Here is a 10,995-nt window from a genome sequence, read left to right on the forward strand (position 1 = left end):
TTTCATAAATGTTCCCAGAAGACTGAAGTTTCAACTATAAAGCTAGAAGCACCATTTTATTTATTTATTTATTTATTTATTTATTTATTTATTTATTTATTTATTTATTTATTTATTTATTCATTTATTTATTTATAGCCAAACCTAGAATACAACGAAGAACCCAGAGGCCTCAGGAAACAGAACCAGTGCTCTTCTCCCTCACCCCCTGTTCTCAGAGTAAGACTCCACTGTAGTTGATTTCTTGAATAACACGTGCCTTGCCAGAGCTTGCGCGTGAGGGAACTTCCTTAAAATGACTTGAGGACGTTGCTTCCAATATAGGTCAGATTACAGAATTTGGCCAGGTTACCGAATTTGTTTTCTCGCTTCTTCCTTCCACACACAGTTTTATTCTCCTGGACATTGAGGGGGCTTGATTGCTAACAAATAAACAAACAAACAAACCCCACAAAAACACAAAACCAAATACCACACGAGAAGGCCCAGCCCCAATGGGAGTGGTCTGGTGCGGACCACCACGTTTCTGGAAACACACAGTGAAGAAGAAGGAAGGGACGTTCCTCGCGCTGAGAAACTCAGCTTGGCAAATTCCTTGTGTGCTGAGGAGTGCCCGGCTTCACGGGAATTACAGACAGTCAGAGATGATGGGGCGTTGTTTGACCCCCCCCCCCGTATCTTTTCTGCACTCAGGCAGTCAGTCCCTCAGCTCTGGCTCATTTGGAGCTTCAGCGGGTAGTCAAAGGCTGGATTCTTGTAGGCCACGAGGTGGGTGTCGGAGCGCTGCTGGCGTGGAGTCCGGCCCCGCCTGCAGAGACACGCAGACAGCAGCAGGGTGCTGGCGAGCAGAAGGCCGCTGGCGGCGCACAGACCCGCGAAGATGAGCACGAAGCTGGGCTTGGTGGTGAAGGTGGCGCACGGCCCCCGCGGGCCCGAGGCCCGGGGCAGGCTCAGGCCTGCCCTGTTGGCCGCCAGGACGCACACGTGGTAGGTGGTGCCGGGCCAGAGCCCATACAGAGGGTGCTGCCGGGCGGTGGCGTAGATGTCGCCCACCACCGACCGGTTTCCCGGCCGGCCCTCCGCAGAGTAGTGGATCTGGTAGCTGCGCACCACCGAGTTGGGGGCGCACCAGCGGACAAGCGCGGACGTGTCGGTGGTCTCAGACACCGCCTGCAGCTTGGGAGGCTCTGGGATGGCGTCTTCCCGGCTGAGGCCTGGGCACCGGCACCGCAAGCGCTTCTGCAGGTCTGCGCACGGGGTCTGGAGGTGCTTACACGGGTGGTAATCACAGGGGCCGTCCTGGGGAGGCGCGCCCTCCTCCTCCTTCTCCCCCTCCTCCTCACTGGAGTCGTCCAACAGCAGGATTGGAATTTCACCCTCGGAAGGACTTGGCTGGGGAGCCTGCGGGGTGGCCTGTGTCCTCCAGTCGAGCTGGGGAGTGCTCCCTGGGTTCTGGGAGGCAGGGAAGAGACCAAGGTGTCTGCTGGCCCATTGGGTGAAGGCAGATGAGATATTAGGGTCAAGGACAAGCCAGGCAGCATGTGCTCTGAGCTCTGCCCCGGCTGTGCTTGCAGCCCTGGGCACATTACCGGAGTTGCTGGAACCTGCTGTAGAGGGGGCAGCTACCCTCTCCCCGACAGGGCTGCGCGGCCATGCAGTTCCTGTGTGGAGACCCATAGGTTGGGAGGGGACTTTGGTGACACTCTGTCGATCTCCCACAGCTTGAGTGGACGGGACTGTGCTCCGCGGAGTGGAGGGTGCACGGGTGGAGCGGACAGAGGAGGCTGAATTGGAATCGAGGAGGGTGGTGCTTTGGCTGGAATGGCACACACTGGGCAGCTGGGAGAGCAAGAGAGGGGCTGAGAAGGCGCCCTGGGATCCGGCAGCTGGTGCACACGCAGTGTCCGCTGCCCTAGAGGGGAGGCCAACCAGTTAGACGGTGTTTGGCATCTGGGTTGCTCTTGAGCTGAGCTTTGAGTCCTCAGTGCAGACACTCCTCTGCCAAAACCTTATCAACACGTCTGCCAGGTACCACATGGTACACATCATAGACACGCATCACCTCACTGACCTTCAGGGCAACCAGTGGAGGAGGGTCATGGGTCCTGTCATCACTCCCATTGAGCAGAGGAGGTAACAGGAGTGCAGAAAGAGGAGCTAACTGCCCAAGATAGCAGGGCTGGCAAATGGCAAAGCCTAAACCCAGGGGACAACACCGTGAAGAGCAGTCCAGATTCTCTAAGTGCGGTCTGCTATTTTGTGCTCACCTGTCTGCTTCCTGGCCATGAGTGCTAGTGACAATACTCACACTAGTTAACATTTTCTGAGTGATTGTCATTTTGTTAGCATCTTACTATATCAACTAATTTAATTTGTATTACCTTATAAGGTAGGCACTATTATCCCCATTTTACAGATGAGGAGGTAGAGGCCCGGAGAGGTTAAGTAATGCAGCCAAAATGAACAGCAGTAAACGATATGAAGAGACTGCACTCTCAACCTCTTCATTAAGACAAAGAGAGACCCTTCATTACAAAGGGCTTGGGTGCTTGTCTTTGGAGTTAACATGAAGGGGAAAGGGGACAGACTAAGCCCCACTTGATATCCAGGCTTGGGTGGGAGGTGAGAAAAGCACCCCGACAGTGATCAGCACCACCACTGCCTGGTCCATTAAACCTTCCCATGTCTGCTCCTCCATGCCGTCAGCCCCTTTGGCTAACTGGAAGGCAGGCATAGCCTCCATCACCTGAGTCCCTGAATGTGACAACATGAGGGATGGCTACCCTTCCCAACACTGTCCACCTACCTAACATGGTTAGGTGAAGAAGACATGAGCTGTGAGAACTTCAGCTCTGGGGGGGAAGGGGCTGACCATCCCCCCTCAGTCACCTGCTTTGTAAATGTGTTACCTGCTGAGGGCAGTCCTCTTCGAATCCGTGAGGAGCCAGGATAACTCACAGCTGCAAGTGAGGGGGTTGCCAAAGAGGCTGATGGACAGGACCTGGGAGGAATGCAGGGTCCAAGGAGGGAAGGAGCTCAAGTTGCAGCTGAAATACACAGAAAATCAGTTGAGTCAGGGTTTTACAATCAGGTCAGAACTATTCCCTGAGGGTCATGGTGGCGTCATGGGGAAACCATTCTGCTAGGGGTTAGATATTACTTTGGGCAAAACCCTTAATGACCTTGGACTTCCTTTTTTGTCATCTGTAAATTGGAGATACCAACCCGACTCAGTCAATATCACCCCTTACGTCAAATGGAGACAATACTCCCCTGACTGCTGGTTATATCAAAAAGAATCTGTCACGATGAAAGTGTTTATAAAATGTAAATCTCTACACAAAAGTAAGATATTCTTATTACAGGCCAGTCATGAGAAATAGCAGGAATTCTTAATTAATGAGACTACTCTTGAATGTACACTACTGTGGTTGGACTATAGCTAATGGCCCTCAACACCAGTCCCATGGAAGACGCCTCACTGAAGTGTATCAGTTAGTCCTTGCTGAGTAGAGAGTTTCCCCCAAACTTAGTCACTTAAAACAATAAATATTTATTTTTTCTCCTGATTCTGCAGGTTGGTTCAGTGGTTCTTGAGCTCTGAGCCAGTTCAGCTGGGGCCAGAAAATTTAGGATGGCCTCACATATATGAAGACTTTAGTGGGTTTGCAGGGGCCTTTCTCCCTGTGTCTCTCATCTCCCAGAAGACAAGGGAGAACCTGGCTCACGCTCAAATGCATATCCACATTTGGGGGTTCTCTGAGTCTGATCTGACAGAGCCCTAATGTGAAAGAAGTTTCTATTTGCTCTCCCAAATTTCTTTGCCGAAATATTATGAGGGCCTCTCGGTCCTGCATCTAGTGTTGTCAGAGGGGACTGTGGAGGGCTTTGGGCATGCTGGATTGGAGAGAAGCCAGGAAGTCTCCTATCCCCCGTCCAGTGGGTGCTGGGTGCCAGGAATGTCACCCACTATTTATCACAGATAGCTTCCCAGGGGAGGGGAGTGAGTGAGCTAAGGAGAGCCAGGAGCATGTCAGGCTGAGGGGGCAGAGAGAATGGGTCCAGCAAGGAACTGGAATTTAATGAACTTCAGAGGCACCCAGGAAGCACCCAGAAAGAAGTGGCTCCTTCCCCTGAGCTGGGTCACACAGGTGGTGCAGTGTGGGGCTGAAGATAAGCCAGCCAAGGAATTAAACCTTCTCCTTCAGGCCATGAAAAGCACTGAAAGGGTTTCATTGGGCAGAAGACTCAGTCAGATTATAATTTAGATAGACCTCGTGGCTGAATGTAGTGACTGGATTCAAGGGTTCTTAACCCAAGTCTGCAGAGCCAGAGTCCGTGAACTTGGATGGAGGATGTAACATCTTCACTGTCACGAACCTCTAACTGAAATTTACCATTTACTTCAATGATGAATGAAGGGAACAAACCATGGGTGAATCTTCAATAGAAATGACAGATATTTGCATATCACTCTACAGTAGTTTCCTGTCATTTATAATCATCAAAATTATGGAAGTTGTTAGACCTGGATTTTGTTATTTAAGATGTTAAATAAAGAAGTACTCCGCCTACACATATATTTATAAAACACATATTTAGAAATACTTTTGTAACTATAATGGGTTTCTTTGTCATCCTATGTACTTTATTTTATGCATATAAAACCATTATTCTGAGAAAGGTCCATAGGCTGCACCAGACTGCCCAAGAAGTCTGGCACAGAAATGTTTCAGATTCCTTGCACTAAGGGGTGGTTCCCTGAAGGCAGAGTCTCCAATTACAGGGCCCTTGGTCAATGGGGTAGGAAATGATGAGAACTTGACCTAAAGCTGCCCTAAAGGGTGGGCTGTTGGGAGTGGAGACCGGGCCGGATCTGGCGATGGGGGAGCAAAACTTAAGAGTCGTCTACACTTGTACTACTCTTGAACCCACTCCTGTCTGGCTCCATGGAGAATGAATGTCACCAACACCCCATCTTTTGCCAAATCCTATGGTTACTCTTCCGTCTTAAGCTGATTAGGCCTCCCAGTGGCATTCAGGTCCGCCAACCACTCCCTCCTTCCTCAAACACTTTCTTCTCTTGGCCTCCAGGGTACCACACCCTCTTAATTTTTCTCACTAGTGGTACCTTCTTGCTCTCTTTTCCTGGTTCTTCCTCTTCCTGGTTTTAAAAGTTGGGGTTCTTTAAGGCTCAGTCATGGGCCCTCTTCTCTCTAAATCTCTGCTCTAAATTCTATGGCTTCACGCTTCATCTCTACACTCTCAAATATATATCTCTGGCTCAGACTACTCTTTTGCGCTTATGCAGTGTTGTTTAAGGTTATCAGATGTGGGATCAAATTGCCTGGGCTCCAGTCCTGAGTTCACCGCTTACTAGCTGTGTGAATTGCGGCAGGTTGCTTAATGCTTCTGTGCTCAGTTTCCTCATCTGTGAAATGAGGATAAGGACCACATCCTCCCACATTGGATTGTTGGGAGAGGAAATGCTTTGATATATACCTAGGACAATCAATGTCTGGCACAGAACAAGAGGTTCGTATTATTATTACCACTATGATTATTATTGGGTATTTGCACTGAATGTCTCACAGGTCTCTCAACATCCAGACAGTTAGATACATAGCCTAGAGCTTATCAAAAGGCCTGGGCTGGAGATACTTAACTGAGCCTACTCAGCACAGAGATGACAGAGGAGATATCAGACATGGGAGTGGGGACAGTGCTGAAGTCAGCATGTAGGGTGAGAAATGACATGCAACAATGTTAGGAGAAGTGGAAATAGCCAAGGACCTTAAGAGGCCTACGCAGGAAGGCTTGAGAAACACCAGGGCAGTGTCCTGAGGCCAAAGAGTTGGAAAGCGTCAATAGGGAGGAAAGAATCAACAAGAAGCTTAACAGACAGAGAAGCGGCCACTGGATTAGCAGCTGAAATGCCACTGGTTCCATTCAATCATGGAGCTGAAGTGGGGGGTCAGATTGCAGTGAATTGAGAAGGGCAGGGATAAGAGGAGGTGGTCACCACTTCTGAACCAGGGATGCTTGCTTATGTTGGGTCTGGGTTGTCTTTCTCCTCTGGCATTCACCTGGTGAGTTTGGACTCACCTTTAAATATATGGATCAATTATGTTCTTCAGTGTGATGGAGTTGATCACTAACTCCACTTGTCTTATAACACAGTACGTGGTGTGTGCCTCTGTCACTGATCACAATGCATAAAGACAATTGCCTGATGTCTGCTGCCTACACTGAACTGTGAGGTCCCTGGAAGCAGGGGCCATGCTGTTATCCTCACCACCATCATCATCACCAAAACCATCATCACCATCGACGTCACCATTGTTCCTAATACCTCCACCACTGTCACCATCAGCAATATCACCTGATGCTTCCACCACCATTTGTGTGCTGAGGACTCTCAAGCCTTGTGATAAGCTCCAGGCTCGTGTATCTAACTGCCTGTGGGATACTGAAAAACATATGAGACATCCAGTGCGAACGCCCAGTAATAAGAATAATACAAACCTCTTGTTCTGTGCCAGGTATTTTGAAGGCACATATCAAAGCATTTCCTCTCCCAGCAATTCAATGGGGGAGAATTTGGTCATTATTCCCATTTCACAGATGAGAAAACTGAGTCATAGAGGTGTTAAATAACTTGCCCCAACTCACATAGCTAGTAAGTGGTGAACTCAGGATTTGAGCCGAGGCAATTTGGCTCCACACATGCTGCCTTACACACAATGTTGCATCAGTTTAAAGCTCAAAAGAGGAGTCTGAGCCAGAAATGATATCACTCTCCTCAACATCACTACCACCATCGTCATCACCATTCCCATCGCTATCACTAGTTCACCACATTACCAACATCATCACCATCACTGCCGTGTTACCATCGCTTTCACCACAACCACCATGTGCCAGACACTGAGCTAAGCGCTCTGCATGGTCCATCTCCCTTTCCTTCAAAGCCTGAAGTGAAGGACTCTGGTTGGGGCTGGAGCCAGCAGAGAAAAGAGAGAAGTGGCTACATTGAGAGTGGTGGTGGGGCACAGGTGCCTGCTTCCCAGGCCCCAGATGTGGGCCCCAGGAAAGGAGGTAGCTTGGGATCATCTTCAAAAGAATGCTGCCCTTCCTGTTAGAAGTCAGGGAAAGAGGGTGGATATCGTGACACTATAAATATCACTGAGCCAGAGGGCAGCAACCCTGCATCCCGACCTTCCTATCCTCCCACCTTTCTTCCCTAGACCTGCTCAAACCCTGGAAGGGGCTGACTTCCTTCGTGGGGAAGCAGGTGGATGGAGAAATAGAGAAGAACCTAATGGCCTAATGGCCTCATCCCCTCTTCTCACTGCAGCTTTCTCATCCTGGGCTTAAAGGAAACCTTACGTTCATGAGACTTTGGAGTTTCAATACTACCCTGGACAGGACTGAGTTGCCTGGCTTGTAGGCGGAGTGGACTATCTGGGACCTGCCCAAGACATTACCCAAAGGATGAGGAAGAAAAGAAGCTCAGAGAGGGTTTAAAGGAGCCATGGGAGGAAAATTAAGATCTGGTATATTCTACAAAATAGTAATACCTATTCGACATAGTGTAACGGGCAAAATACAGTCATGTGATTCAGAAACACTTACTTCTGGAGCAGAAGGACCTGTAGGTGAGGAGTGTCTTGAAAGATGTGTGTCTGGACAGAGGTAAGTGCTGGGGAGTCTTGACAATCCAGATGCTGCAGGTCAGGGGTCATCTTGAAAATGTCCCCCTCCAGGCTCCTCAGCCTCGGCATCTTCCGCAGATAGAGGGACGTGAGCTTCGGCAGGTCTCTGATCCACCCAGACCGCACTGAAACACACAGGGACAACTGCCCACTACCCGGGGAGGCACCAACCCAAGACGCTGGCACGATATGAAGGGAACACCAGGAGCGACAAGGGGAGTCACAGAGGTCATGGCTGAGCATGGGCACAGCTGGGAGCTTGGGAATCTCAGAAGCACAGGTCACGTCATCCAGAAGAGCCCTCAGAGATGACCAGTCCTTCCTTTCAGCCTGAGGCAGCTGAGGCCAGAAAGGAGAATGGTTGACCGAAGGCCACACAGCTGGGAAAGGACAGAGCCAGGACTTGAACCCAAGGCTCTGTCTCCAAGTCTGCAGCTCGCCCACCCTCTCTGCACAGAAACACCCCAAACTTCACTCTGATGGCCGCCACGAGTGGGGACATTTTTGAAGGCGGTAAGGAAGGAGGAGAGGAGGAGCAAGGCTAGAGGAGGTCCAGGAACCTAATTGTGTGGCTCTCCTGATACATGGAGAATGTGTCCCTTCTCCTCTGTTTCCAGTTCTCACTCTTTTCGGTCTTGGTCTATGGCGGAACAGGTGATTATAGACACATGAAGTGTGTTTTAAAAACAATAAAACCAACCGTGTGAACCAGAATCAGAATATACCAAGTACAAGTGAACCGGTATTGTCACCTCCCTCCTGTGTCTTATTTGAAGGAGTCAACATTTGCAGCCACCGTTTTAGCCCATCAAGTAGAAAAGCCAATGACTGCAACCTCAGAACAGCAGTTGCTTGGCGTGAACAGCCTGTTTGGTGCTGAGTTCCTTTATCCACCAGCCCCTGGGAAAACCAGGCATTCCCTTCCCCATTCTATGAGCGTTTGCCAGCTGTGCTAGGAGAACCACGTGGTGACAGGTTTGGGCTCTGGCCCCCGAATGCTGGGATTTGGATTTGGAGGCACCGCTCACACGGTGAGACCTCGGACCATTCACCTGTCCTCACCTCTTGGAGCTCAAGGAGTTCAGCCCCGGATGGCGCTGCCAACTGGGACGGCCTGGCTCAGGACAGCTCGGTGGGGCTGTTTCTACGAGCGGCACTCTGAGCCTGGCGCCCGGGTCACCACCCCCCGAGGACGTTCCTGGCCCCGCCCCAGGTCACCCCCCCCCCCAGGACGTTCCTGGCCCCGCCCCGGGAGCGCATGCCCAGCCCGCCTCTGAAAACGCGGGGCGCCGGGGACTCACCCCGCGTGAGGAACGTGCCGCTGAGGTCCAGCACCTCGAGCGCGGCCAGGGGCGCGAAGGCGGCGTCCGCGATGCCCCCCCGGGCGCCGGGGCCCAGCGCGGTGCACGACAGGTTGAGCAGGCGCAGCGCTGGGAAGCAAGCGAAGGCCCCCGGCGGCAGCGCCTGCAGGGGGTTCCCCGCGAGGTGCAGCGCGCGGAGGCCGCCCCGCGCGGGCCCCACACACGGCGGCAGGGCGGGCAGCCGGTTGTAGCTGAGGTCCAGCGTGTGCAGCCCCGCGGGCGCGGCGGGGCCCCAGCGCAGGGCGGCGATGCGGTTGTGGCGCAGCGTCAGCACCTGCAGGTGAGGCAGGTGGCCGAGGTCCGGCGCGCTCAGGGCGCGCAGCGCGTTGTGGCTGCAGTCCAGGCTGCGCAGCGCGCGGGGCAGGCAGCCCGGCAGGCGCTCCAGGCTGCGGTTGGCCAGGGTCAGGGTCGTAGCCCCCGCGGCGAAGGGCCCCTCGCAGGGGGAGCGCGTGGCGTTGTTGGCTCCGCTCCCCCAGGGACCCTGCTGAGTAAGCCGGAAAAGAGGGGTCCTCTCGTGGGGGGTCCCTGCTGGGCTGGGGCTCAGTGCAGCCGTAGGCCCCAGCAGCAGCAGCAGCCACCGCAGGGCCCACCACATGGCGCGTGGCTGGGGAGAGAATAATGCGAGAGACCATTAAATCCAGCGGAAAGTACCTAAGAAGGGCAGATGTACCCCTACTCGAGCTCTGGGGAGGACAAGCCTCGGGTGTTCCCTGACGGGCAGGGGATGCTCGCCAGCATTACTGGGTGTGCAGTGACTGTCCCCGCCTGCTTTACCCTATCGCCTCCCCAACATCCACCGTGGCACCTCCCGCTTTTCCTTCTCCCAGTGATGCTGTGCCCTCTAATGCCTTTTAATTATGTGAATATTCATCCACAGGGGACCTCCTGTGGAAGGCCTCCCTCGTGTGTCCTGCCTGGGCCTGAACCCCAGGAACCCCCTCTGTTTACTTGTCCCCATCCCATGAGCTTCCTAAGGGAAGAGAACATGCCCATTATTCCTATCAACTCTCCCCAGGTGTGCAGACAGTGAATGGCTTCAGCTAGGAAAGCATAAAGATGGGATTTGAGGAAGACTTTGTCAATCCCAGTGAAAACTCAGTTGCCCCAGTTGCAGATGAGTCCTGGTTTGCAGGTCACATTTTAAAGTAAGTTCTAGGGTCTCTTTCTTGGGAGGGCACTCAGGGTTGTCTTAAGGGAAGAAAGGAGCCCCCAGACGACTGTGAGGTTTGGGAAGCTGAAGTCAAGCATTTCTGGGTCCCAACAAAAGCTAGGGGTCCTGAGGTCAGCTGTGCCCAGGAGGAATGGCTGAGGGCTGCTCGCTATGGAGTTTCTGGAGTACCCAGGATTGTACAGGGCAGCTGAGAGGTCAGGTAGAGGTAGATGAGGCAGCTGTGGGCTGGTTTGGGAGCTGCAAAGCTACTTCCAATCAGGCTCTGGCCATGCGGTCACTCCTTCATATTCCCCCAATTCTGCAGCTGTGTATTTCTGTCCCAGCTATCTCTGCTGACCACTAGGTCTCTGGGCAATCACCCAGGCCTCCCTCTTGCTATTAGGGGGTCAAGGCAGTGAGGAAGATCCTGGAAACTGAGGCCAGGAATCCATGTGTATAGCAATAAGTCATACTCACCGGAAGCTGCGCTTTTGGAATATGGCACCTCTGGATACCCGTTCAATCTTCAATCTTCAGTCTCGTCTTATAGATTTCAAGAGCCAGTGACTCAGACAGCAGCTCAACTCTGAACTCCAGAGGGAGGCCTGTTTCCCAGATGCCCCTGCCCCCCGGCCCCACCCACAGAGAGGGCCAGAGATGCCCCAGTCTCTGCAGCCCTTTCTTCTTCACATTGTGGTCTTTAGTCCACACCCTCACTGCCTGTCTCCTCCTCCCACTCTGGGCCTGGGCCTGCCCCTTTGCAGGTCTG

The 10,995-nt window shown here is 52.5% G+C and overlaps 1 protein-coding gene across 1 annotated transcript; it reads right to left on the minus strand.

Moving 5' to 3' along the window:
- Nucleotides 1–121: 121 nt before the first annotated feature.
- Nucleotides 122–10,933, minus strand: LRRN4 (leucine rich repeat neuronal 4). The gene is made up of 5 exons (XM_081033234.1): nt 10,704–10,933; nt 9,017–9,680; nt 7,636–7,840; nt 2,910–3,047; nt 122–1,912 (listed from the first exon to the last, which is right to left on the minus strand). Exons 2-5 carry the CDS (start codon nt 9,669–9,671, stop codon nt 706–708), a joined length of 2,205 nt encoding a protein of 734 aa, XP_080889360.1. The 5' UTR covers nt 9,672–9,680; nt 10,704–10,933; the 3' UTR covers nt 122–705.
- Nucleotides 10,934–10,995: the final 62 nt, after the last annotated feature.

This window comes from Rhinolophus hipposideros (assembly GCF_964194185.1).
Source record: "Rhinolophus hipposideros genome assembly, chromosome: 22".
NCBI lineage: Eukaryota > Metazoa > Chordata > Mammalia > Chiroptera > Rhinolophidae > Rhinolophus > Rhinolophus hipposideros.